General features: G+C 46.0%; 4 protein-coding genes across 7 annotated transcripts; 3 read left to right on the forward strand and 1 right to left on the reverse strand.

The window, feature by feature from the left end:
• The first annotated feature begins 15 nt into the window (after nucleotides 1-15).
• spdl1 (spindle apparatus coiled-coil protein 1) lies at nucleotides 16-4,584 on the forward strand. Of its 3 annotated transcripts, none has more exons than XM_062476233.1 (12): nucleotides 16-140; nucleotides 370-537; nucleotides 852-1,028; nucleotides 1,234-1,428; nucleotides 1,865-2,014; nucleotides 2,133-2,231; nucleotides 2,329-2,439; nucleotides 2,793-2,933; nucleotides 3,065-3,162; nucleotides 3,308-3,495; nucleotides 3,672-3,978; nucleotides 4,223-4,584. In XM_062476233.1, the coding sequence occupies exons 2-12, from the start codon at nucleotides 370-372 to the stop codon at nucleotides 4,473-4,475; spliced, it is 1,887 nt and encodes a 628-aa protein (XP_062332217.1). In that variant the 5' UTR covers nucleotides 16-140; the 3' UTR covers nucleotides 4,476-4,584. The 3 variants fall into 3 exon arrangements, with proteins under 3 accessions (XP_062332217.1, XP_062332218.1, XP_062332216.1); XM_062476234.1 differs by having other exon boundaries at nucleotides 69-176; XM_062476232.1 differs by lacking the exon at nucleotides 16-140 and having other exon boundaries at nucleotides 267-537.
• A 533-nt stretch (nucleotides 4,585-5,117) lies between these two features.
• On the forward strand, nucleotides 5,118-23,920 carry sil1 (SIL1 nucleotide exchange factor). Of its 2 annotated transcripts, XR_009931983.1 has the most exons (10): nucleotides 5,118-5,536; nucleotides 5,628-5,763; nucleotides 5,975-6,080; nucleotides 13,628-13,745; nucleotides 13,895-14,077; nucleotides 14,276-14,397; nucleotides 15,396-15,492; nucleotides 15,662-15,826; nucleotides 15,917-16,622; nucleotides 23,676-23,920. XR_009931983.1 is itself a non-coding variant. In XM_062475914.1 (9 exons), the coding sequence occupies exons 1-9, from the start codon at nucleotides 5,435-5,437 to the stop codon at nucleotides 16,277-16,279; spliced, it is 1,392 nt and encodes a 463-aa protein (XP_062331898.1). In that variant the 5' UTR covers nucleotides 5,118-5,434; the 3' UTR covers nucleotides 16,280-17,225. The 2 variants fall into 2 exon arrangements, 1 of the variants encoding a protein (XP_062331898.1); XM_062475914.1 differs by lacking the exon at nucleotides 23,676-23,920 and having other exon boundaries at nucleotides 15,917-17,225.
• On the forward strand, nucleotides 17,736-22,090 carry LOC134032829 (uncharacterized). The gene is given in 9 exon segments (XM_062476890.1): nucleotides 17,736-17,949; nucleotides 18,199-18,206; nucleotides 18,390-18,608; nucleotides 19,935-20,034; nucleotides 20,523-20,530; nucleotides 20,701-20,822; nucleotides 21,420-21,510; nucleotides 21,673-21,791; nucleotides 21,793-22,090. Coding segments are annotated over 9 exon segments (1,089 nt in total). The 3' UTR covers nucleotides 22,001-22,090.
• A 128-nt stretch (nucleotides 23,921-24,048) lies between the features above and the next one.
• Nucleotides 24,049-26,634, reverse strand: LOC134032095 (trypsin inhibitor ClTI-1-like). Its single transcript, XM_062475915.1, has 4 exons — nucleotides 26,477-26,634; nucleotides 25,210-25,247; nucleotides 24,795-24,904; nucleotides 24,049-24,228 (listed from the first exon to the last, which is right to left on the reverse strand). Exons 1-4 carry the CDS (start codon nucleotides 26,523-26,525, stop codon nucleotides 24,177-24,179), a joined length of 249 nt encoding a protein of 82 aa, XP_062331899.1. The 5' UTR covers nucleotides 26,526-26,634; the 3' UTR covers nucleotides 24,049-24,176.
• Nucleotides 26,635-27,356: the final 722 nt, after the last annotated feature.

Below are 27,356 nucleotides of genomic sequence, written 5' to 3' on the forward strand. Positions count from 1 at the left end.
ACGTGAACCTGTTTGGGCGTCGCGTTGTCCGGCTTCTCGCGACATTTTGCTTTAGCACAGGAGCGGATTTCAAATAATGAGCGGCTAGCGACTTAAGGGTTTGGAGTGTGCTGCTGTGAATTTTTTTACTGGCTTTTAATGTAAGCAATGTATACTGTGTTGTTGTAGATGCCAAGGTAGATATATTTAGAGCTTTTTCCAGCTATGTCATTGTCCATGCAGTTTACAAATAGCTCGCTACCAGCTGTCGTTGGCTCTTGTTTGTTAAGTTAGCATAGCTAGCCTACTGTATAATCGATGTTGAGTCATGGAGACGGTCGAGCCTTCGTTTTTTTGTTGTTGTTTTCTTTACGTTTTTTGATTTCTCAGATGTCTTCCGTGGAAGAAGACGAAGTCCCACTGCTGAAATGCAAGCTGAAAGAGATGGAGGAGCAGCTGCAGAAGTCTGCGCAGTATGGCTTGCAGCTTCTGGATGGACAGCAGGAGCTGGAGAACCGTATAGAGGAGGAACGTATAGAGATGACAAACACCTTGGAGGTAAGACAGGCCCGTGGAATGTCACTGTCCAGCCTTGAATCAGATTTGTCAAGGCTTAGCAGTCATTTGTTGTAAATTTGGTGACTGGAGCACCCTGGTATCAGCCTCGATAACGATTATTATTGTCGGGGCAGTCTGTGGCCTTGCCATCATCTCCCACTCTTCTTCCTCTCCACATGAACAGGGTTAGGGAAGATGCACAATTAGCCCACGTTCAAAAGTACAACACATTATAGCCAACATGAGAAAACAAAAAACAAAACTTCACTTGACGTCTGTCTGCTTTGAGACCTAATAAGATGTGTCTCCCTCAGGCGCTGGAGCAGGAGAAATACTCCCTTCAGCGTGAGGTGGAGCTGAAGAACCGCATGCTGGAGAGCCTGCGCTCCGATTACGAGGCTGTGAAGAGCCAACAGAGGCTGCAGCTTGAGCAGCTGGAGGCCCAGCTGGAGAGGAGCCACGCCGTGGCCCTCAGGGACCGCAGGGACAAGGTTGTTGAATATGTTGGGGGTTGTGTGATAGTTTGAAATTGTGAGGTGTTGGAACAGCTGAAGACCCAGCTGGGGACAAGGGGACTTGGCTGGGGCCAGGTGGTACCTGAGGATGGTTACTGTCGGGATGGATTTTGATGGATTGTCTGTATTTGATGTTTCGTGTGTTTTCTTATGTCTCTCTCTTTCTGTGTGTGTGTGTCAGATTGAGCACCTCCAAGCGAAGCTGGAGGAGACCAGGTTGAGTGAGACGCAGCTGAAGCACAGGCTGCAGCTGCAGACGGAGGCCCTGAGCAGCAAGACGGAGGAGCTGAGGGCCGCGACGGAGCGCGCCCAGGACACCGTCTCCTCAGAGATGATGGAGCTGCAGGTGGAGAGGATGGAGCTGGAATCTGTAACGGTGAGCTGAACACGGCAACAGAGAACACCCAATAGCATAAGGTAGGGGTGGGGGGGGTACCGTGGAGGTTGGCGCCATTGTAAAAAATAATTATAATAATTTAAAAACACGACAGCGGTGCAAGACAACTGGAATACACTAGGTGGTACATCACTAGAGACTGCAGGTGGAGAGGATTAGCTGGGAGGTTGGCAGGGTGGGGGACCAGACATGCAAACCACATCCGCACCCTCTGAACTCGTTAGGGTTAACACGGTGGACGAGGAACTTTTATTTCTTCTTTGTTAGTCGTTTAGAGCAGCCTCAAGCCAGGAGCCCATGTGCGTTCTCATGTCATGTTCTGTGTTCAATCTCTCAAGGAAACCTAAACTGTCTTGAGAAGCTCCTAATAGAAGGCGTGATGCAAGTGTTTTCCTCTCTCCTCCTCTCCCCCCAGGGTGAGCTGGAGAGCTCCCTACAGGATGCCCAGTACAGGCAGCAGCAACTGGAACTGACCAACAGCAACCTCCAGCGGTGTCTGGAGCGCCTCACGGAGGAGAAGGAGGAGCGGGAGAGGGAGGCCGTCTCCTGCTTCAACGCCCTGGAGGTAGAGGCCCACCCCCCACAGGAACGAACGTCTTGTCTCTGTTGTAGAAAAGCGGAAATTCTGTCGGTGATGGAAAAAGCTATCTATGGTTGAAAAACATACGTGTTTCGGTATGTAGAAAGCCCGGGAGGCCAACCAGGACCTGCAGATCCAGTTGGACCAGGTTCTACAGCAAGCCCAGGACCCCAACAGCAAGGGAAACTCCTTATTTGCTGAGGTAGCTACTTGGTCTGCTATATTGCCGCTACCTTCCAAAAAAATCGACGTAATGCTGTACAAAGAGGGTGTTCCAAATGACGTGTGTCTGTGTGTAGCTGGAGGACAAGCGGGCGGAGATGGAACGCCAGTTGATCAGCATGAAGGTGCAGCACCAGTCGCTGCAAAAGCAGCATGCCTTCTCCAAGCAGCAGCTACACCGTGTGAAGGTACCCCACACACACACTCCCCACACACACACTGACCAAAGAAAGAGAGCACCGTGTCTCACAGCAGAACCACCCCATACACACACACACAGATGTCCTCCCGTCACTCGCCAGTGTCACGCCACTGACCATCTTTCATAGAGACTGCTTTAGCAAGCTACACTGCCGCAAAGCTAGCCGTTCGTTGGCGTGGTGGTATTGAGCGAGTGAGTTTAACAACCAGTTCTACAGTTACACTTACCACACACACAACACACTGGCCACAAAGAGAAACCCCAAATAAACTGTTGCCCCATTTCCTTCTCCCACACCCGCCCTATCTTCTACACACGTTCTCTTACTGTGTGTGTCAGGTCCAGAACGCCACCCTAATGCAGCTGCTGGGGTCCCGTGCTGACCCTGCCCAGCTTGAAAGACTCCAGTCCATGTTGTCAGAGAAAAACAGTGAGATCCAGGCCCTCATGATCCAACTACGACGCCTGGAGAAAGTGGAGGTGAGGACACACACAACGTCTAACATGATGAGTCAGACTCTCAAACAACATCTCAAATGTATGGATATCATGCTTTGTTGTACAACGTTATCCTCCCACTACAGAGTGTGTGTGTTTGTGTGTGTGTCCAGTTATCATTGAAGGCCCAGCCGTCATCTGCCCCAGCAGCAGAGGTTGCAGATGAAACTTACTACACTGACCTGCTGAAGATGAAGCTCTCCAACGCAGCGTAAGCTCTCACCCCTAACCCCATCTCACTCACATCCCACACAGCTACATGGTCACGCAGCTTATAACGACCACCCACCATAGCACAATTTGTCCGTCATCTTAAGCCTGGGATTGAGATTTTTCCTCGTGCGTGTGTCCTAAAGGAAAGATGCGGAGCGTCTAAGTGAAGAGCTGTCCATGCATCGGATGAAGGCCTTGGCTGAGAGCCAACGGGCCCTGGAGTTGGAGAGGAAGCTGTTCAGTTCCGAGCGGGCCCTCAAGCAGAGCCAGAGCGACAGCATCCGGCTGCAGCTCAGGCTGGAAGAACTGCGCCACAAATACGAGCCCAACGGTAGCTACGACCTTCTCACGCCGCACTGCTCTTGTCTGTGAGCGTCGTCTGTTACTCGCATGAACCCACTCGGTTTAAAAGTCATTTTTGGGGGATGTTATAGGCTTTCAGCGTTTTTGTTTCCCACCCCTAAAGTTGTATGAAGTTAACCTTTCATTCGTCCCTGCTGTGTCTAGAGTCTAATAAGCTCCGCCCCCAGAAGAGGAGAAGGGAGAAGATACCCTTGGATCCGCCGCCTCCTGCCCTCCCTCTGGAGATCAAAGAGGAGGAGCCCGTTGTCACGGCGCTTCAACTGTTGAACAGCATGATGGAGGAGTCGAAGGTCAACAACGGTCACCCTGTTGCCACGAAGACTAGTGTTGTCGAGGAGACGCCTGTGGTCAAGGAGACTCACGCTGTGGCTGTGCTGCCCCTCAGCCTCCCTCAGCCCCTCCACAGTAGGACCGTCCGCATCTGTGACGACCCCCCCACCACCATACCCAGGTGAGTAGTCCTACACACCAACATCACCACGTATACACAACACACACCATAACCAACACCACAGACACAAGCTCACAGCAACAGTCTCCAGTCCCTCCCCCCCCCCCAACACCTCACACACTCACCACCAGCATCCATAACAACTGTGTCTCAACCATGCTCCAACTCAAGACTGAACAGGCTAACCTTGTAGAACAGATTCTGGTTCTCCAGAGTCCTGACTTGGTGCCTCTACTGTCCCCAGGTACCCAGATATTGACTACATAACAAAGACGGAGGTGGTCATGGATGAAGACAGTGTGAACGGAGAGAGGAGGATGCTGGGAGGAGAGCAGGGTGGGGGAGTGGAGAAGAGGATAGAGCTGGAAAACATGGAAGCAGAGGAGAGGAAGCCAGAGGAAGGAGAGAACAGACAGAGAAGAAAGAAGCAAAAACACCATGAAATCATCCATGTCACATCTGAGAACACTATGGAGAATGAGTGTGCTCAACAGTAGTGTCTAGACACTCCTGTCTAGAATGGAGATTTTGTAAACTATATACTTTTGTTTATACCTTTTAATAAAACATTAAAGATTAAATTTTAAGGTAATCTGTAAGGTACTGGACATTTAAGAATGTTTTCAAAGGGTTGGATTTATTTCGATTTTTGGATAATTTACCAAATAACAATGATTCTACATTGCTACATAAAGACGAATTTTGGCAAATTAATAATATATTTTAAGACGAATGTCACCCATGTCCCATCTGCAATCTAAGAGAATGAGCACAACAGTCAAATAAATGGTCGTCTCAGATTCACATTTGCAACAAGGTGCAACAAGTATGTCATTGTCCATACAATTATTTTATGAATATATGTTTCGTAGGATCCTTAGGTGTATCACAGAATTTAAATAGTACATGTTTAGAATTTTATGATATGAAAGCAAGTGATTTATCAGAACTTTAAGTGTAAAATTGTATTTGAAAATGTAAGCCTTTAGATAGGAGCAATCTGTTAATCTGCCCGGGTAGCACCACGTGTGGAGTTTTTAGTAGCGTCCTTGAAACGCATGGTTCTCGATTTTATCAGGGATTGGTGTGAGACAAAACGAGTAAACCCAATGTTCATCGTGATGACGGTCCAGGGCGGAGTTACATATGGCAAATGTCAGCCTTCCACGTCCATTTGTGTACGCAAATGGTGCAATCGGAGTCATATTTATTGCAACAAAGTATATATAATCATAAGTATTATGATTAGGGAAAGTTGATGAACATCTTTTCTTACTGCTCTGTTTATTTGTTTTTGGTTTTTCCACTTGCTCGGACAGGTGAGGGGACATAGTAGCTATAGGCTACGTATAGCTAGCAAGCTGAACAGCAGTATCGTCAAGTCGGAGTTTTTAAATTGAAAGGGGTTTATGGTACAGTAGATAGATTTTTTTTTTTTGGGGGGGGGGGAGCCATCATGATGTTTGGTCGCCCCAAAGCAGGCCCTAGTAGCCACCTGAAGAATGTAGTCATCCTCGTTGTATTCAGCCTTCATTTCGTTGATATCCTGACCGATAAAGTATGTTATTGAACAAAACCACGGTTAAATGCAGTCAATATGTCGGTCTGTGTGCCGAATTTGTTGTATTAATATGGTGTCTTGTTTGCAGTCTCTATCCGCCCTGACCGTGGTGGACAACCCTGAAAGCACCGTGGAGGATGAGGAGGTTCACCTTGATGGGGAGGGAGATACGGAGGACCTTGAGGTGGTCCAGCCGACACTCTTGTGGCAGACTCTGAAACCAGGCAAGTCTTCTCGATAGGCTTAGACCTCTCATGTGCAGGAAAGTGGTGTATTGTAGCAGTAAATCCCTGCCCATAGTACTGTTAACCGAGGATTGAATCCCACCTGCAGTTTTAACACTCGAAAGACCTCTCACAGCCTGAATGAGACAGGTTATGGTGACTAGGTTCCACTGGCCTATGTTTTGACATTCTTAATGTGCTCTGTGTACAGGCCAGGCGGTACCGATAGGTTCTCACGTGAGGTTGAATCTGCAGACTGGACAGAGAGAGGTTCGGCTCGGGGAAGAACAGCTTAAGTACCTGGGAGATAAACACAGGTACTGCACACAGTATGTGGTACTAAATCAACCCATATTTTTTTCCTAAACGCTCAGTTCTCTAACCACAGAGAGATGTGTTTGTAGTAGAGCCCGACCGCTAAAGGATTTTTAAGGCCGATACCGATACAAATATTTGGTGATTTAAAAATCTGATATTCCGATAAAGGCCGATATAAAAAAATTGTAAAAAAATCCAGAAACGCGTAACAAAACAAACTGATTTCCCTAACATTAGTTATTTGTAGTTTACAAGTATAAAAATGTAAAAGTATAAAAACACACTAGGGACACTGACAACGTCGGCAACCCTGCACCATGCATTATTAGTTTAATGTAATCTTTAAATTCAGGCTTGTCACATTACGTAACTTTGTTCTTAACAGAACCGGTGTGCAGACACATACGATAAGTTTCTCCTCCATCTTGAAATTGTAAAACCTAGAAATGTTTACCATGACCAACAGTTGCTATGTTACTGTAATGTTCATGATTTATAACATGTGATGTTAGAATTGTTAGAATATCTCCACATGTTATGTGTCTCAGTTTGTAAGGAGACATTTACATTTACATTTATTCATTTAGCAGACGCTTTTATCCAAAGCGACTTCCAAGAGAGAGCTTTACAAAGTGCATAGGTCACTGATCATAACAACGAGATAGCCACAAAACATTGCGAGTAGCCAAAACATGAAGCACACATTGTGAACAACCAAAATAAGTGCCAAAGGGAAGAACCATAAGAGCATGTAGTTAAACAAGTTACAATTAAACAACATGAACTGCTATAAGTGCAAGTGTACCTGTGGAAAAAAAGCAAGCAACAATAATAAAACAATATATCACAGCGAGTACAAAAATTTAAGTCAGTTACCACTAACCACAAGAGCAACAAGTCTCTAAGCAAGAGTCATTGTGATCCTTGAGGAAACTAACATTGGGTCAAGCGAACCATTCCTAAGTACTGTTGTACTCCCGGAACAAGGGCGTCTTGAGCCTTTTCTTGAAGGTGGAGAGACAGTCAGTGTCTCTGATGGAAGTGGGGAGTTGATTCCACCACTGGGGGGCCAGACAGGAGAAGAGCTTGTGTTGGGACCGGGCGGTCTTGAGCGGTGGGACCACCAGGCGGTTGTCTGAAGAAGATCGTAGGTGACGGGTGGGGGTGTAGGGCTGCAGGAGAGACTTGATGTAGACGGGTGCAGGAGACATTGTTTTATTTCGTCCAAAAGAGGGCGCTTTAGTTTGGTTTGTGGTGTTGAGACTAGTGATGGGAAGTTCGGATCATTTTACTGATTCGGTTCTTTGAATCTCGTTCAGCAAAATGAACGAATCTTTTTTCGAGTCATTCGTTCATTTCAACTGGGAGGGGGGGGGGGGGTTGCTTAACATTTTATAGCCAATTACCTGGCCTAAATACGTCCACTGCAAACACGTATCATATTCTCATGTTAGTGCATGTAAACCAGCAGATACTATTTTAAAAGAAATTCCTGCATTAAAATAATGTATCATGACAGTTTGTATGATTTGAAATTGTCATTTATTATCACACTAGCATTTAATTATCACAGAAAACAATTACGCTGCACTGAACTATAAGTAAAGTACAAAAAAGTGAAAATAACAAAACCTGTAATAACTTGTGAACGAATATCATTCACGTCTTACTAAACCTAGTCACGCGCGAAAGTGAACGAGGTAAACAAATCCTTTCTGTTTCCTCTTCTGGGCCTGCAGGTCACGTGAAAAATTATCCAAAGATCCGTATCCGAAGACCCAGTCAAAATTAACGAATCGTTTCTGTTTTTGCTAGCTACCAGTACTGAGCCTATGCAGGTCACGTGAAAAACGTTCCAAAGACTCGTACCCGGCAGATGAACGAATCGTTCCTCCCAACCGTGTCTTCGGATCAATGTTTCGTTCTTCTGACAACCGGCTCTTCGGATCAATGATTCGTTCATCTGCCGGGTATGAGTCTTTGGATCGTTTTTCATGTGACCTGCATAGGCTCAGAAGAGGAAACAGAAAGGATTTGTTTACCTCGTTCACTTTTGCGTGACTAGGTTTAGTAAGACGTGAATGATATTCGTTTACAAGTGATAATTATAGGTTTAGTTATAAAAAAAAAAAAAAAGGGTTCTCGGCCACAAGAAAATGAACGAATTGCTCTCTGAGACTACTCGTTACTCCCGAGTCATACTAATGATTCGTTCAAAATGAACGAATCGTTCACGAACGACACATCACTAGTTGAGACTGCAGAAGCAGCGGGACAACAGAAATAAATATGGCGGTGTTAGCATGAGTGCAAATGATTGTAACTGAGACATATACATTTACTAAAGTATATAAAAGCAATTTTACTGTGCCCGAGATTTATTGAAATATTACACTGGTGACGAGGATCAACTCTTAACCACCTTTTCAACCATGGCAACTGCACTGCCGTCGTTCCCTGCTTTTGATGTCAACGAGGATCAAACCTCATCCATCCGCTGGAAGAAGTGGTTACAGCGATTTGAAAACGTCATAGTTGCTCTAGATATAAAAGATGATACGAGGAAACGTGCGATGCTTTTGCATTATGCTGGAGATGGTGTACAATACATTTTTGACACACTTCCGGACACCGGAGAAGCAAAAGACTATAAATGCGCAAGAGACAAGCTAAGTAAATACTTTTCCCCTAAAATCAACATCGCCTATGAGACTTACAAATTCAGGCAAGCTCAACAACTGGCAGGGGAAACACTTGATTCCTACCACGTAAGACTACGGCACTTGTCAGCAACTTGTGATTTTCCAGATGTCGAAACCAGAGATGACGTTGACGGAGCTCCTGTCACTCGGCAGAACCATGACGCTTGCTGAGACTCAAGCATCAGGTATGGAACAAACACGACAAGGTGCAGCACAAGGACATTCACGGGAGGATGTTATGGCTGTTGAAATGGACAGAGGGGCGGGAAAGAAAAGATGCTACAACTGCTCCGGTACTTTCCCCCACTGTGAGGGAATGGTGTGTCCGGCACGGGGGAAAACATGCAATGCTTGTGGAAGACAAGGACATTTTGCCAAATGTTGTCGCTCTAAACAGCCACAAAACGGCATCAGAGACAGACATGAAGTGCGTTATGTACACACCAGTGGAAGCAGCAGAAATACACCTCAGGCAGCAGGTACAGTAGACACAGAGTCTTCTGAGGAATATGTGTACACAGTTAACCGACAAAAAACGAATCTCCCACATGCAAAGATAAAGGTCAGTGACTGTAATATAAAAGTGATGCTTGATTCTGGGGCAACTGTAAACATAATTGATGAAGCAACGTATCTGAGACTGAGACATAAGCCCTCACTCACTAAATGCACAGTTCCCATCTTTCCTTATGGTTCAAGCACCCCACTGCCTACCCTAGGAAAATTCACCTCCCTGGTGGAATCCAAATCAAGACTCGCAGACGCAACTTTCCAAGTACTTCAAGGCAGCAACGGCAGCTTACTTGGTTATGACACTGCCAGTCAATTGGGATTAATTAAAAGTGGCTAACACGCTTCACACATCTCCAGAGCGACCGAAGCAGCCTATGACTACCTCAAACCAAACGGAGATGAATGCAACGGGTGATCTCCTCACTGAATATGCTGACCTCTTTCACGGGATAGGAAAATTAAAGGACTTTCAAGTCAAGCTGCACATAAAGAAAGATGTTCCTCCAGTCATGCAACCTCACAGAAGAGTACCGTTTCATGTAAGGAAGCGAATTGAAGCAGAACTGCAACGTTTAGAGGAACTTGACATCATAGAGAAGGTGGACGGGCCCACTCCATGGGTCTCTCCAATTGTTCCCGTTCCGAAGCCAAAAGACCCAGAATTAGTGCGTATCTGTGTGGATATGACGATACCAAATCAAGCCATTGAGCGAGAAAGACATCTCACACCAACAGTAGATGATATAATACAAGCGCTCAATGGAGCCAGATTCTTCTCAAAACTAGATTTAAACTGTGGATATCATCAGCTGGAACTGGAGCCATCATCACGATATATCACAACATTCTCCACTCATGTAGGACTGCGACGCTACAAAAGTCTGAGTTTTGGAGTTTCCTCGGCAGCAGAGGTATTTCAAAATACCATTCAGCAAGCCCTGGATGGTATCCCAGGAGTCATCAACCTGAGTGATGACATTCTGGTGTTTGGCATAACGAAGGCTAGCCATGATCATACTTTAAGGGCCACATTTCAGCGACTTAAGGAGAAGAACCTGACTCTTAACAAGGCCAAATGCTCCTACGCACAAACCACTCTGGACTTCTTCGGTTATACATTCTCAGATGGTGGTTTCTCTCCTGATCCCAAGAAGGTTCAAGCGCTGAATGATGCTGCTGCCCCAACTAATGCCAGCGAGGTCCGCAGTCTTCTCGGCATGGCAAATTACAGCGCTCGCTTCATCAAAGATTTTGCCACTATGACTCAACCTTTGAGGGAACTTACAAAAAATGTTCACTGGACTTGGACAGAGGAACACCAGACGTCCCTTGACAAAATGAAACAAAGTCTGACAAGTGATGCTGTCATGACCTACTTTGACCCATACAAACTCATTGAACTGGTGGTTGATGCAAGTCCTGTGGGTCTTGGGGCCGTGTTGGCACAGAGAAGTGGCCCACATGAACCAGCCAGAGTGATAAGCTATGCAAGCAGAGCCTTGTCTTCCATCGAACAAAAATACTCGCAAACGGAATGTGAGGCTCTCGCCATTGTGTGGGGCTGCGAACATTTTCACATGTATCTTTATGGGGCACCATTTACCCTTATCAGTGACCACAAACCCTTGGAATGGATTTTCAATAACCCCAAATCCAAGCCGCCTGCTCGCATAGAACGCTGGAGTCTACGCCTTCAGACTTACAACTACAGAGTCCGTTACAAGGCTGGCAAGGACAACCCAGCGGACTACATGTCACGCCAACCCGCACATGTTTCACATGTCTTTCAGGAGATTTCAAACGTCGAACAACAAGCGGAAGAATATGTGAACTTTGTTACTGCAAACGCCGTCCCTAAGGCTATGACACTAACAGACATTCAGAATGCAACCACCGCAGACCCCACTCTCTGCAAAGTCATTCAACTCATCAAAGGAGGCACATGGGGGTCGCTGTCTGAGAAACAGGACTTTGCTGATGGAGTTGATGTTGCTGCGCTAAAATCATTCCATAGAATCGAAAATGAACTGACGATAACCGCCACTGATGACACTGTACTACGAGGCACGAAGATTGTTATCCCTCATTCTTTGCAAGTCAGAGCAATATCACTTGCACACAAAGGCCACCAGGGGCTGGTCAAAACAAAGAAACTGATTAGGGAAAAAGTCTTGTTCCCTGGCATTGACCGACAGGTAGAGACCATGATAGCTGGCTGCATCCCATGTCAGGCTGTTGTGCCCGATCACACGCAAGAACCTCTCTGCATGTCTGAGCTACCGTCATCACCATGGGAAAAAGTCGGTGTAGACTTCTGTGGTCCATTCCCCTCTGGTCATTACCTCTTGGTAGTCATTGATGAATACTCCAGATATCCAGAGGTGGAGATTCTACAGTCCACGTCAGCCAGAGCCACAATTCCCAAACTTGACAAAATATTCTCGACACTGGGGATTCCGCTGGAGGTCAAAACAGATAATGGCCCACCCTTTCAAAGCTCAGAATTTGAAGATTTCGCAACATATCTGGGTTTCAGATATAGGAAGATTACTCCACTCTGGCCTCAGGCCAATGCTGAGGCTGAACGTTTTATGCGCACCATGGGAAAAGCTATACGTGCTGCACATGTTGAAGGACACCCATGGAAACAGACTCTGTACGCCTTCCTCCGCAACTACCGTGCCACGCCTCACTGCTCAACTGGAATGGCTCCTGCTGATGTGCTGTTTGGGAGGCCCTTTCGAATCAAGCTACATGGATCTCCTCGTTCCTTCCAGTCTCTGACTGATGCGCCGCTACGACAGGCAGATGCCCTGGCAAAGAACAGGATGAAACAACATGCGGACCGGATGCGTCAAGTTGCTCCTTCGGCTCTGAAAGTGAGCGACATAGTCCTATGTCGTCAAAAGAAGGAAGGCAAGCTATGCCCTGCCCTTCCTCTCTCTGCCCCCCCCACACACACATCCCTTGTGGTGTGGGGGGTTTGAGCTGTCAGCACCTGCCTGGTCGTCGGTCGGCCAACGCTGGACCTGGTCGCGAGTCTCCCGGTCCTGTCCTACATCTATAAAGTTGAACAATGGATTTTGGTGTTTCAAAACCCATTGACACTGTATGACTATGTTTAGCCTGTGTTCTCCTCTCTCTCTCTCTTGATTTGATTTACAACCCCCACCCATACAAGGTTGTTGCTGTCAAAGGTTCCATGGTGACAGCCAAACGCAACAACCATGTCATCACCAGAAACTCATCCCACTTCAAGACCATACCATCATATGAACATCACCCCTCTCAGTCATGTGATTTGAAAGGCATGAGTGGTGGACAAGATGTCATGAAGTGGACTGAAATTCTTCCCGAACAAACCCCAGAACACCTAGCCCCCGACCCCCCCTGGGTCACAGTCGCCTGTTCGCAGATACCCAGTCAGGATCAACAGAGGACCCCCATCATACCTCACTGACTTTGAATAATGTGGACAGTAAACAAACAAAAAAAAAGAGTAAAAATAAGGAGGGTTGTAATGTTCATGATTTATAACATGTGATGTTAGAATATCTCCACATGTTATGTGTCTCAGTTTGTAAGGAGACATTGTTTTATTTCGTCCAAAAGAGGGCGCTTTAGTTTGGTTCGTGGTGTTGAGACTGCAGAAGCAGCGGGACAACAGAAATAAATATGGCGGTGTTAGCATGAGTGCAAATGATTGTAACTGAGACATATACATTTACTAAAGTATATAAAAGCAATTTTACTGTGCCCGAGATTTATTGAAATATTACAGTTACAAGAAACAAGAAACCAATCCGATTGGCCAACGCTAGTGTTTTCACGCTCCTCATTTACATAAAGTTGAGAAAATCCAACTTGCAACGCTCCGCTCGCCTTCCCACAATGCCCTACGCAAGCGTCAACGCCTGGTTTCATTGAAAATGAATTGGAAGCCGACGCCCCGCTCCGCTGCAGTGTGAACGCACCGTCAGCCATCTGACTCCTGTTATTATTTCCTCACTAAAATAATATGATAATGCAGTTTAAAAATAAACTTGTTTGTTTTATTGTCACATCAGAACAGAGGAACATCAAAATATATTAAAGTTCTGATAAATAAAATGTATAAAAATACAAACTTAAGATATGAAACTTAGTCCTTTGAACAAAAACACAAATTAATATGATTTTTTTTTATCTGCCATTATAAATGTCGATACCGATAGTTTGGAAAATGCCTAATATCGGCCGATAATATCGGCCCGCCGATATATCGGTCGGGCTCTAGTTTGTAGTAGAGTCCTCTGTGATGATAACCAGCTTTTTATACCTGTGTGTGTCAGGGAGGTGGAGGACAATGGCAAGGCTCCATTGTTTTCCACTCAGGAACTGAAGAACGCACTCAAAAAGTTAAAAGAAGGAGTGGAGCCAGAGACCACAGAACAGGAAGAAACGGCCAAGGTATGTTTTTTTTGATGAGTGGAGCTGGATTTGATCATATATATATATATATATATTTTTTTTTTTTATCCACCATTTTGTACTCCATGCAAGTAAATCATTCACACTCATTCATTTGTCTGTGTGTTTTTTGCGTGCACTCGCACCAGGAGTCGGTGCGGTCCCAGTTCCGTCCTATCGAGGAGCTGAAGAAAGACATGGCCCAGTTAGACATCCTGGTGGAAACAGACTCCCAGATCATGGCTCGTCTGGTGGCCCAGTTCAACGGCTCCTCGGCCAGCCTGGAGGAACGTCTCAAGGTCCTGCTTGACCTGGAATACCTGGTGCATCAGGTTAGCATCTCGGAGAAATTGAATACTGGAGGAATACTGTAAGGGTACTTGGGATATATTATGGAAATAATGTGTGAATGTTGTAAGGCTACCCTGGGAATGAGGATAACTGTAGGCAGTCCACTAGGACATTACATTATAGTGTTTTGGTTGTGAACAGAATTTAAAGTTTGAGTATGTGTTTTCCTGTGTTCCCAGGTGGACAATGCCCAGAACCTGGCCTCTATGGGTGGTCTGAAGCTGGTGATAGAGAGTCTGAACAGCACTGACCATCGTATGCAGGAGAACGCAGCCTTCGTACTGGGGTCTGCCCTATCCAGGTATACACATACAGACACACTCACGACGCAACATAGCAAAAACATAGTATATAAACACTACTGGTCAAAAGTTTAAGAACACTATTTTTATTGAAAAATATGTTGTATAATGTCTCAATGTACTCTGTGTAAAACAATTAAAGAATACAACAAATAAACATTCCGAGATATAAAATTACAAATTAAAGTACCATAATTTTTGGACTATAAGGTGCACCTGAATATAAGCCGCAGCAGCTAAATTGAATGATGTGTACATATATAAGAAGCACTGGACTATAAGCCGCAGGTGTTTTAATGTTGAATTACCATATGTAAGGGTTCGTGCACAGAGGGGATTGTTGGGAAAGAGATGGCTGCTTGAGGAAGCTCCCATTTATTAACATTTCAACAAACAAGTTGCATATTTGCATAACGTATTCAAGTGTTACCATTTAGTGCAATAGTAGCTACAGAACATACTGTGCTGTGTAAACTGTACTGTATCACATAGCGTTTAAGACACACAAACCTTTCAACTTTCAAACTTAAACGGTGCGCTCCCAGCGCACATACTGGCAGTGATTTACAGCAGTGGTTTTCAACCAGTGGTCCTTGAGGGAGTGCTAGGGGTTCCCCAGCAAAATTAGTTAATAGCGTCACAATCATTCAACCACTTAACTTTGGCTATTTTTGAAAAACCTTGAAAAAGTGTGCACATCTTTGAATATTTATATTTTTTTAAAGCGAAAATTTACTGATATCTTAGTTGCCGTTAGCTGTAAAAATCCATAGATTAGCCGCACCGTTATATAAGCCGCAGGGTCGAAAAATGGGGAAAAAGGCGCGGCTTATAGTCCGAAAATTACGGTAGTTGCTTTCCCCCTTCTGCCCAGTTAATTCCCAACTAGCTTGATGGTGTTTAAGTCTGGAGACTGGACTCCAGACTCTGTGGACTGTATGGATGGTTTTAATTACTATACAAAATGCATAATTTAATTAGCTCCTTCTGCCTGCAGTAACCCAGTTGTCCAGGTGGAGGCAGTAGACTCTGGAGCGTTACAGAAGCTGCTGACCATGCTGGCCACTCCTCATCCCATGGCCGTGAAGAAGAAGGTGAGACTCCCTGAAAAGACCCTTTCTTGACTCCAAAAACTGCGTCACACGCTACAAAGTACACATACTCTTTATTTATTTGAAAATAGCTGTTTCTTCGAACAATTCCATGCACAGAATGCATCTGTAGCCGCCTCTAATGACCCTGTGTGTTTGTCTGCATCTCCAGGTGCTGTTCGCCTTAGCTGCTCTGCTCCGTCACTTCCCCTTTGCCCAGAACCACTTCTTGAAGCTGGGGGGTCTGCATGTGTTGGGAGAGCTGTTCCGTGGCACGGGGGGCGAGGTTCTGAGAGTCAGGGTGGTCACTATGGTCTACGACATGATCATGGAGAAGGTCAGTACAGGTCGGAGGTCAAGGGTTATCCGTAGAGTGGGGAAAGTCACCTTCAGTGCTCATCATATGACCCCACTCTCTCTTCTCCAGGAGCTGAACTCCCAGACAGGACTGGACATCATCCCTGACACTGCCCACCAGGAGCGCTTGCATCAGTACTCCCAGATCTCCCTCCTGCCCTTGTTGGCAGAGCAGGGCTGGTGCGGCCTAGTGCCCGAGCTGCTGGAGTCTCCAGAGCACGACTGGAGGGAGAAGGCCCTGCGAGCCCTGCTGGCCATGCTGCGTCCCTGCCGGGGCCACTTCCAGCATGACCGGGGCCTGACGGACGTGCTGGGGGCTCTGAGGGGCCAGTACCAAGAGCTGGTAGTGATGGAGACCAGTTTGGGGGAGGAAGGAGGGTACTTTGGGGAGATTCTGGACCTGCTGAATACCCTGGTACTCAGGCTCAAGTGACCCTGAGGCTTGGAGAGAGAGTATGGAGGGAGGGTGAGGAGGCAGCAACCTGGGACAGGAGCCTGGGGTTGGGTGGTGGCTGAATTGGGGGGAGAGAAGACCTCCAGTAGCAGGGTTAACAAAACCTCCCTAGGTGTGGGAAAGACTATAAAGATATGACTGGCTTAATGCCTTAATTTGTTCTGAATGAAAGGCTACCATGTTGCAGACACTGAACCTATTTTCAGACAGTGCAAGATACATTACCTCTGACAAACACACAGTACCACAACCCTGAAATCAACGGCCTAACCTACGATCATCTAAACTTGCCCTGCTGATAGTGAGGCCAAAAGATGGACAGGTATTGCAAGGTAATACATGTATGTATACAATGGGTTGTGCTATGATTGTTGATAGGAATTTGGCAAAGCAATGGCTTTGTCTTTTATTGAGGGAATGTGAAATAACTTTTTTCATTCAATGTCAGGAAGTGTTGACAATAACAGATGATCTACTTCCTTCCAGTCTAAGCTTTGGTTCTAAGGTGTGTTTGGTATCCCTCACGGAGAGACTCAAATAAAGATATAGCAGCCTAGTGACCCTGAAAGCCAGGTTCTAGCAATCGGGAGGACCGACATCATCTAAGCTATCCCACCATGCCTTGCTGATAGTGAGACCATAAGATATTGGACAGGTAAATGTACTGTAGCTTGAGCAAGAAGGTCAAACAGTGGGGTATGGATGCTGTAGAACTTTATTACAGTTTTGTACGACATGTATAATAGCCAACAATGGCTGTGATCCTTGGGTGGTCAGCCTGGAGACCATCCTCTCATAAGCCTGTTGACAGCCAGACTGGCTGGATGACTCGACCTTACACATCCCACTGTGCACCACCATGACGTGTAGGTTATTGGATGTAAATTGTGTATTATTTATTAAAGCATAATTAATGAAGACAGTAGTTGTTTTGTCTGTTGTAAGAGTTGAGTCTCCAAAGAATGCCTATATGAATTGCAAACCATGGCTACTCTGATAAGATCCAGTTTGTTGTTGACGCACGTCAGAGGGACTCGTCAGACATGGGTCCAGAGTAGCTGCTCAGTATCGGTATCAGGGTCAGATGCTGGGTCAACACCTGCTACCCTGGAGTCATTTCTCACAATACTGGTGAAACGCTTTCAAGTTCATGTGTAAACGTTAGGGTGTGTATACCAACAGTCTTCATGGAATATTCTTAACACACCGATGCCCTGTTTAAATGATGAAAAGAAAGCTACGCTGCGTCCGACTTACATGTTGTTTTGACAGAGGATACATTGTGTTGTAGGTGAGTCCATCACTCCCACACACAGGAGAGTACTCCAGGGTGCACATTGTTGCATCGTAGTTGTCACACTGGGACTGGATGGAAGAGAAGAGCATAGGTTATGTGGTTATTACTACTACAAGTGTGATATTTTACATCTGGGACATGATTGTACCAGCGAGGACTGTGCGCTGTTTTCCAAACAAACCCTGGATCACCTGTGACATCAAGAGGCTCCTGAATCAGAAAAAGACAGCATACAGAGAGGGTGACAGGGAGAAGTGCAGGCTCGCACATCGGGAGCTGAAGAGGAGCCTGAAGCAGGCCAAGGAGGAATATAAAAAGGTGGAAAGGAAGCTGCAGCACAACAACACCAGAGGTGCAGAGGGGAATGGAGACCATCACGGGCTAAGCAGAAGGGCAGTCTGGCTATAGCCCTTGATGTGGCCAAGGCCAATGAGTTCAACTACTTCTACAACAGGTTTGACTCAGCGGCCACATCCTCATCAGCCCTCCCCCCCACCCCTCCTCCAGCAGCAGCCTGTTCCCCTTCACCAGCTCCAGGGCTACAGCCCTAACTTCACGGTTGAGCCCCCTCCTCCACCAAGCCTCCCCTTGTGCCTTGCAGCTAACAAGGTAAAGGTGGAGCTGAAAAAACTGAACGCGGGAAAGGCGGCCGGCCCGGATTAAGTGTGCCCGAGGCTGCTGAAGGTCTGTGCTGACCAACTGGCCGAGCCCCTTCAAGAGCTCTTCAACCTGAGCCTACAGTCGGGGAGGGTCCCGGTTCTGTGGAAAACATGTCTCGTGCCGGTACCCAAGACTGGGCGCCCGGCCGTGCTCAACGACTACAGACCGGTGGCCCTCACGTCACACATCATGAAGACACTGGAGCGGCTGTTTCTGCGCCACCTGAGACCTCTGACCGAACATGCACTGGACCCCCTGCAGTTCGGGTACTGGGAGAGTGTAGGGGTGGATGACGCCGTCCTCTACCTGCTCCACAGGGCCTACTCCTACCTGGACGAGCCGGGAAGTCAAGTGAGGATTATGTTCTTTGACTTTTCGAGCGCATTCAACACCATCCAGCCTCTCTTACTCAGAGAGAAGCTCGAAAGGATGGTGGTGGATCCCTTCTTCACGTCCTGAATTACGGACTACCTGACAGGACGGCCGCAGTTTGTCAGACTGGGGAGTTGTGCCTCTGACATTGTTGTGAGCAGCACTGGGGCTCTGCAGGGGACTGTGCTGGCTCCATTCCTGTTCACCCTCTACACGTCAGACTTCACATACAACTTTGATTCCTGTCACGTCCAGAAACCATCAGACGACATGGCTATAGTATAGCGGGCACGGCTGTGGCCGTACACAACCTCGGTACGAGGCAGGGGCATAGGGCAGGACCGAGGCAGGGGCACAGGACGGGACCGGGGCTGGGTACCGGCGGCAGGCGGCCGAGACTCCCCGGCAGGAACAGCCTCGGTGCTCTGGGTGCTGGGCGGCAGAACTTCGGTCATCTGGGCGCTGGGCGGCACATCCTCAGGACGAGGCAGGGGCACAGAGCAGGACCGAGGCAGGGGCACAGGGCAGGACCGAGGCTGGAGTCGGGGTTCAGGCTGGGTCTAGAGCCGGGGTAGGAGCCAGGTCTTGGGGTGGGCCTTCCCCTGCAGACTTTGGGGTCCACCGAAGGCAAGACGGGTCCCTATGAAAGGGTTGGGGGAACTCTCCTCTGGGTCCATTTTTGGTCTTGTCCTTCTGTTACGGTGTGTGGGGGGTTGGACCCAAATGGGGAGAGGTAGCCAGTCATTGTGACAAAAAAGGTTTACTCTTTGAAACGGGGAAAACAGACAAGGAACTCACGGTAACAAGGGTAAGGACAAGACAAAAACTGGACACAAAACAGAAACCTAAATACACAGAACCAAACAAGACACAGGTGGACATGATAAGACAAACGAGAACTGAAACCACTGAACGAGACACAGGTGAAGACAATGACAGACACGGAAACACTAGGGCAGGGCAAAACCAAAAGCAGGGAGGCACGGCTGTGGCCGTGACAATAAGCCTGCTGACAGGCAGACTGGCTGGATGACTAGACGTTACACATCCCACTGTGCACCACCATGACGTGCAGGTTCTTGACCCTACATAGAGGGAAACACAGATGGTTGATCACAAACGTGACTGATCACTGAGACAGAAGAACAATTTGAGGTGGATGCAGACTAGTATGGTGGATTGTACTACACAAAATGGATATCAAAAATGTATATGTGTCTTTTCCACTCTTATTGTAAATACAAATATTTCCCTGTTGATTCCAACAATGAAGCTGTCATTTATGTATTATTTATTCAAGCATAGTTATTGAAGACAGAGGAGCAGAAGAAAGACTTGGCCCAGTTAGACATCCTGGTGGAAACAGACTCCCAGATCATGGCCCGTCTGGTGGCCCAGTTCAACGGCTATATATGATATTTAATATATATATATATAAATCTTTATATATATTTTAATAAACTTAAAATTGGCCAACGACCGGCCCATAAAGCAGGGACAGCGGCCCATTGGTTCATTTTCCATACTGACATTGGGCTGGCCCAATCACATCTCTTAACCCTCGTGCTGCCTTCGGGTCACATGACCCAAAGGTTCATAACGAACCATCGTTGTGTTTACCCAATTTTACCCAATACAAAAACAAATACAAATTATTTTCTTTTAACCATTCCAATGTGGGGGGTCTGAGACAGCCCGACAGTTAAAAGAAAATGCTTCACTTTGTTTTTGTATGAGGTAAATTTGTCACAATACGACGGTGGGTCACAATGACTGATGGGTCAGAATGACCCGAAGATAACACAAGGGTTAACTGGCTCCAGTAGTGTCCGACCGATTGTGGTGGGCCGGTTTGAGCAAAAATTCCAGGGCAATTTTTTTGTCTCAGTCCAGCCCAGACTGTAAGGGTACTTAGGACATATTGTGGAAATAATGCATGAATGTTGTAAGGCTACCCTGGGAATTAGGATAACCGTAGGCAGTCCACTAGGAATGACGGCTATACATGATAGTGTTTTGTTTGTTGTGAACAGAATTTAAAGTTTGAGTATGTGTTTTCCCGTGTTCCCAGGTGGACAATGCCCAGAACCTGGCCTCTATGGGTGGTCTGAAGCTGGTGATAGAGAGTCTGAACAGCACTGACCATCGTATGCAGGAGAACGCAGCCTTCGTACTGGGGTCTGCCCTATCCAGGTATACACATACAGACACACTCACGACGCAACATAGCAAAAACATAGTATATAAACACTACTGGTCAAAAGTTTAAGAACACTTTTTATTGAAATATTTGTTGTATAATGTCTCAATGTAAAACAATTAAAGAATACAACAAATAAACATTCCGAGATATAAAATTACAAATTATAGTCACATTTTGAAGATGACAGCCAAACACACTTGTGCCATACTTTCTATAATGGAAATATTGTTTGGAAAGTGCTTACATTTAGTCATTTAGCAGACACGCTTATCCAGAGGCAAGTAGGGTGAAGTGCCTTGCCCAAGAACACAACTTCATTTTGTACGGCTGGGAATCAAACCATCAACCTTCTGATTAATAGCCCGATTCCCTAACTGCTCAGCCATCTGACCCCCTACACATCTTCCCAACACTGTTGCAGAAAGTCCCACAAATGTTTTGCACTTGTAGTTTGCTTTCACCCTTCTGCCAATTTAATTCCCAACTAGCTTGATGGGGTTTAAGTCTGGAGACTGGACTCCAGTCTCTGTGGACGGTTCTAATTACTATACAAAATGCATAATTAATTTTTTTCCTTCTGCCTGCAGTAACCCAGTTGTCCAGGTCGTGGCAGTAGACTCTGGAGCGTTACAGAAGCTGCTGACCATGATGGCCACTCCTCATCCCATGGCCGTGAATGTGAGACTCCATGAAAAGATCCTTTCTTGACTCCAAAAACTGCGTCACACGCTACAAAGTACACATACTCTATTTGAAATAGCCGTTTCCTCTAACAATTCCGTGCACAGAATACATCTGTAGCCGCCTCTAATGACCCTGTGTGTTTGTCTGCATCTCCAGGTGCTGTTCGCCTTAGCTGCTCTGCTCCGTCACTTCCCCTTTGCCCAGAACCACTTCTTGAAGCTGGGGGGTCTGCATGTGTTGGGAGAGCTGTTCCATGGCACGGGGGGCAAAGTTCTGAGTCAGGGTGGTCACTATGGTCTATGACATGATCATGGAGAAGGTCAGTACAGGTCAGAGGTCAAGGGTTATCCCTAGAGTGGGGAAAGTCTCACCTTCAGTGCTCATCACTCACTCACTGCCCACCAGGAGCGCTTGCATCAGTACTGTTACGTTCCCCAGTCTTGTGTTTGTCTGTGTGTGTTTCCCTTTTAGGATCCCCCTCTGATTGGTGCTCTGGCTCCTCCCCCCCTCCTCTGACTGCAGCTGGGTTCATCCTCCACCTCTGCCTATATAAGCTTTCACATGTCTCTCTGCTAACAGGAAAGGGGAGAGCTGACTGTTGGCTGTGTTACTGTGTTGCTCTCTGTGTTGCTCTCTGTGTACTTTGTATTACGCATTTGGTGCTAAAGCTATTTTCATTTATTATTAGTCTGTGTGACAGACATAACCTGTATTCTTTTCTGTTCCCAGGGGGAAGGGGAAAGCGCCTTGGGAGTGCTTAGGCAAGAGGCCCATGGGCATACATTACCCGTAGCTATACCTTGTCTACGCACACTAGGTAAGACCTGGGTGGACCACCCCCTGTATTTTTGCTTAGTGCGCCGACTGGCGTGACAGTCAGGAGTGTGATTTATTTTACTTTCTTTGCTTTGGTTCCGTCCAGCCCTTTTCCCCATATTACCGTGTTTTGGCATATAAAAAGCCACCGACACGGTACCACAGTCTGTGTCCTTTCCTCACACCTACGACCCCACACCCGTTCTCTGACTCCATCGGGGGGCTTACTAGCAGCAGGGCGTTGCGTTCCCTCCTCCAAGAGGCGTACGTAACAAGTACTCCCAGATCTCCCTCCTGCCCTTGTTGGCAGAGCAGGGCTGGTGTGGCCTAGTGCCAGAGCTGCTGGAGTCTCCACAGCACGACTGGAAGGCGAAGGCCCTGCAAGCCCTGCTGGCCATGCTGCGTCCCTGCCGGGGCCACTTCCAGCATGACCGGGGCCTGACGGACGTGCTGGGGGCTCTGAGGGGCCAGTACCAAGAGCTGGTAGTGATTGAGACCAGTTTGGGGGAGGAAGGAGGGTACTGGACCTGCTCGATACCCTGGTACTAACCTTGCTACCTCCAGTAGCAAGGTTAACAAAACCTCCCTAGGTGTGGAAAAGACTATAAAAGATATGACTGGCTTAATGCCTTAATTTGTTCTGAATGAAAGGCTACCATGTTGCAGACACTGAACCTATTTTCAGACAGTGCAAGATGCATTACCTCTGACAAACACACAGCCACAGTATCACAACCCTGAAAGCAACGGCTAGAGCCGGGATTCGAACTCCGGTCTATGGTGTGAGGGTCCGACTCACAAGCCTTGAGCCACTGGAGGATGGTGAACCCAACAGTAAGACGCAGTTGCAGAATTTGAGATGCAGAATATGTTTTAATCAGAGTTCAAGCAATAATCCACAGCTGGAGCAAAGAACAGCAAAAAGTAGTTCTCAAAACCAAAACCAGTCCAAAAGGGAATTCCATAAAAGTATTCCAGAGATTCCAAAAATCTTGAAACAAACAACTCCAGAGGAGAAAACGCACCAAATAAAACTGATAAGGAAATACTCCACAGGCAACAGAAAACACAATGTTTTTAGAGAACACTTACTCAGGCAACCAGCTTCAGAACGACTAAACACCAAGCAAGGAAGCTATGAGACAGTCACTTAAATATACTCAGCTGAATAAGGCTCAGGTGAACCTAATAACATTAACTACAAGCTGAGTAAACTGGGCATGAGGACCTCTAGAGGCCAAAACACAACAAGACAAGCAATACACTGACAGCAACGGCCTAGCCTAGGATCGTCTAAGCTTACCCTGCTGATAGTGAGGCCAAAGATGGACAGGTATTGCAAGGTAATACATGTATGTATACAATGGGTTGTGCTATGATTATTGATAGGAATTTGGCAAAGCAATGGCTTTGTCTTTTATAAAGGGAATGTGAAATAACTGTTTTTTCATTCAATGTCAGGAAGCGTTGACAATAACAGATTATCTACTTCCTTCCAGTCTAAGATTTGGTTCTAAGGTGTGTTTGGTATCCCTCACGGAGAGACTCAAATAAAGATATAGCAGCCTAGTGACCCTTAAAGCCAGGTTCTAGCAATCAGGAGGACTGACATAATCTGAGCTATCCCACCATGCCTTGCTGATAGTGAGACCATAAGATATTGGACAGGTAAATGTACTGTAGCTTTAGCAAGAAGAAGAAGGTCAAACAGTGGGGTATGGATGATGTAAAACTTTATTACATTTAAGTACTACATGTATAATAGCCAACAATGGCTGTGATTGGGTGGTTAGTCTGGAGACCATCCTCTCAGATAAGTCCTGTCAGGCAGACTGGCTGGATGACTAGACCTTGCACATCCCACTGTGCACCACCATGACATGCAGGTTCTTAGCCCTAGAGGGAATCAGAGATGGTGGATCACAAACGTGACTGATCACTGAGACAGAAGAACAACTTGAGGTGGATGCAGAACAGTATGGTGGATTCTACTACACAAAACGGATTTAGTGTACAAATGCACATGTGTCTCTTCCACTTTCTACATAATATTCTGTACATAAAAGTATTTCCTTGTTGTTCTCAACACTGCTGTAAATTGTGTATTATTTATTAAAGCATAATTAATGAAGACAGTAGTTGTTTTGTCTGTCGTAAGAGTTTTTTAGTCTCCAAAAAATGCCTGTATGAATTGCAAACCATGGCTACTCTGATAAGATCCAGTTTGTTATTGACACACGTCAGAGGGACTCGTCAGACATTGGGTCCAGAGTAGCTGCTCAGTATTGGTATCGGGGTCAGATGAACACCTGCTACCCTGGAGTCATTTCACAATACTGCTTTCAAGTTCATGTGTAAACGTTAGGGTGTGTGTACCAACAGTTTTCATGGAATATTCCTAACAACACACCGATGCCCTGTTTAAATGATGAAAAGAAAGATACACTTTGCGTCCGACTTACATGTTGTTTTGACAGAGGATACACTCTGTGCTGTAGGTGAGTCCATCACTCCCACACACAGGATCAAACTCCTTGGAGCACATTGTTGCATCGTACTTGTCACATTGGGGCTGGATGGAAGAGAAGAGCATGGGTTATATGGTTATTACTACTAACTAATATGTTACATAAACTTTAGTCATCATGCTGTCCTTTTAAAGCCACACAGAGTACAGGGCTGAATGGCAGATGCCAGTGTAGTAGAGATGGTTTGGTATCATGCCTTTTTGATAGTTCTGCCTCATTATGAGACTCTGGTTCCTGAACAACTGTTGTAAGTCAGAATATATAAACATTGTTTACTTATGTCTGCATTCTGATACTTAAACCTAATATAAAGGCCTTGCTTGTAGAGATAATCCTGTAATTAACTCACCTCTCTGGCCTCAAGATTGGTTTCGTCCACAGCGAAGACTGAAAAGAAAGATAAATAAATCTGAAGCTCTACTTTCAGTTAGAGTTCGGTTGTCTCGGGTGTGTGACATTTAAACTTGGTCTATGTTCATAACCTTGATCAACTGAACAGTAGTCATCATCAATCATTATGATTGTGTGCAGGGCCGGTCTTAGCACATTTGTCACCCTAGGCAAGGTTTACCCACACCGCCCCCCCCGGGGCACAAGCCGGGGCTAGCGCCCCCCACCAATGGTCAACCACAACACGGACATATGACGTGCCGCGGTTGGCGCCGTCTGCTGGTTGTGCATTTGAAACTCAAGGACAGCGGGAGGGTTCATTTAAATGGATGCACTTGGGAAATTGCCGCCCCCCTCTTCATGCCGCCCTAGGCGGCTGCCTATGTCGCCTGTAGGAAGGACCGGCACTGATTGTGTGCAATGATTGTTGATAGGAATGTGGTAGAACTGGTTTTTCAATAGTTGTCAGTAAGAGTTGAAAACAATAGATAATATCCCTCCTTTCAAGACTTTGAGGTGTGTTTGGAATCTTTCACGGAGATCCATTTCCAGTAACACGGTCCACAACACTGTTACCTTCACACGACTTCACGTCAATCTGTTGACGAGAGTAAATCGCAGTTTCACGTCCATCCTTTATCTAAGACTAAATGTTTTGTCAGGAATGCTGGCACGCTCCATGTCGGGGTCTTTAGCTTGGCAGCCAACCCAGGAGGAAGCATTGTTATTGGGGTTAGAGAGAGAAAGCTGCTCCCTTTTTCAACAGTGTCAGTGACAGGGACCAGACAATGGGCAGGAAAGTAGCCAACAGTGCCACAGGAATGCCAGGAAACAACTAGACTGAGAAGCCTGGTTAGAAAATGGCATCTGTGTATGTTGATGTTACTCGCTGACAAACAGGGTTTGTGAGGGAATTTTAAATGGGCTTTCAATTACTAAATGGTTTCCTACTGCAAGGATGCAGCCGCTGTTTACAATTTCTTCTTAGTAAAATGTATCATTATCAACAGAGAGATTTGCTTAAATCTCACTGCTGAACAGTGTTGTGTCAAGAGACATCCAATGTAGGCTATGTACAGTCACTAAGTAAAATGTTTTCTAGCAAGAATGACACATACGTAGCTGTACAGACTGTGATATCCCATAAGGGCCAACACATTGTGATCAGTTGTGATGTTGATGATGATTCTAACGTAGGTTCTACAGACGGTTGTGGTGGTACTCACCTGAGAGAGACAGGAGCAGAGTGCAACAGAGCACAATGGTGATCTTCATGGCTTCGATTAGGCAGTCTGTTCTTGAATATGTAATATATCGTAGTTTGGCTTCAGAGGCTGCAGGTGTCTGTGTTTCAGTCTGTTCCCTGACTGTCTTTTCTACATTCCCTGACCTGTCTGTCATGGGTGACTCCACCCACCTTTCCCCATCACCCCTCCCCCCTGGTGGTATGGGTAGTTGATGCTGTTACTGAGTCATGGTAAAACAATTCATTTGTCATTGCTACAGAACAGCAGTACATTGTGATCCCATAACTTGTTCACTGAAAAATTGCTTTTTGAATAACTGACTAATGTACTTTCTTTTCAGTTTTTGTTAACCAAAACCATTTTTTCGTATACCTCTGGATGTTTACTCCTTACCTTTGTAACATTTCCGGTTGTTTACAGAACTTTAATGGTTTAAATATAAATTTTAAAAATAAACATTCCAGGATTTCTTAAACTTTTGTCTGGTAGTGTGCATACCTGTGTAGCGTGTGTTATGTTAACTTAACAAAATTCACTGATCTACAAAGCATCCAATTTAGATTGTATTACTGTTAGTAGATTTGTCAGATTTTCAGCTGTGACTACAGTGAGAAATTGTGACATGGATCTTGCGAGCCACAAACAGGCATGCGAAAAGAAAACAGATTGTCTGTGTCAAAACAATTCATACAAACAACACCATACAATCAATTACCTGCAAGACAACCCATAACTTGCCCAAAATCCTTAGTTCATCTCTTCAAAAAAGGTTGGCCTATGTAAGTTAAAAAAACTCAGTGCCATCAAAATGAGTCCTTGTGTCATTGTTCACAAACAAGATAGTATAATTGCTTAGCCA

This window comes from Osmerus eperlanus, chromosome 13 (genome assembly GCF_963692335.1).
Source record: "Osmerus eperlanus chromosome 13, fOsmEpe2.1, whole genome shotgun sequence".
NCBI lineage: Eukaryota > Metazoa > Chordata > Actinopteri > Osmeriformes > Osmeridae > Osmerus > Osmerus eperlanus.

What these genes read in the sequence shown, in the direction of transcription:
- spdl1 (XM_062476232.1), top strand. Translation starts at nt 298, where the DNA reads ATGTTGAGTCATGGAGACGGTCGAGCCTTCGTTTTTTTGTTGTTGTTT. An exon ending in AGATGACAAACACCTTGGAG is followed by an intron (nt 538 to 851) that starts GTAAGACAGGCC and finishes TGTCTCCCTCAG; the next exon opens with GCGCTGGAGCAGGAGAAATA. An exon ending in TGGAGCTGGAATCTGTAACG is followed by an intron (nt 1,429 to 1,864) that starts GTGAGCTGAACA and finishes CTCTCCCCCCAG; the next exon opens with GGTGAGCTGGAGAGCTCCCT.
- sil1 (XM_062475914.1), top strand. Translation starts at nt 5,435, where the DNA reads ATGATGTTTGGTCGCCCCAAAGCAGGCCCTAGTAGCCACCTGAAGAAT. An exon ending in GTGGCAGACTCTGAAACCAG is followed by an intron (nt 5,764 to 5,974) that starts GCAAGTCTTCTC and finishes CTCTGTGTACAG; the next exon opens with GCCAGGCGGTACCGATAGGT. An exon ending in TACCTGGGAGATAAACACAG is followed by an intron (nt 6,081 to 13,627) that starts GTACTGCACACA and finishes TGTGTGTGTCAG; the next exon opens with GGAGGTGGAGGACAATGGCA.
- LOC134032095 (XM_062475915.1), bottom strand. Translation starts at nt 26,525, where the DNA reads ATGAAGATCACCATTGTGCTCTGTTGCACTCTGCTCCTGTCTCTCTCA. An exon ending in TCTGCTCCTGTCTCTCTCAG is followed by an intron (nt 25,248 to 26,476) that starts GTGAGTACCACC and finishes CTTTCTTTTCAG; the next exon opens with TCTTCGCTGTGGACGAAACC. An exon ending in ATCCTCTGTCAAAACAACAT is followed by an intron (nt 24,229 to 24,794) that starts GTAAGTCGGACG and finishes GATTCCCTCTAG; the next exon opens with GGCTAAGAACCTGCATGTCA.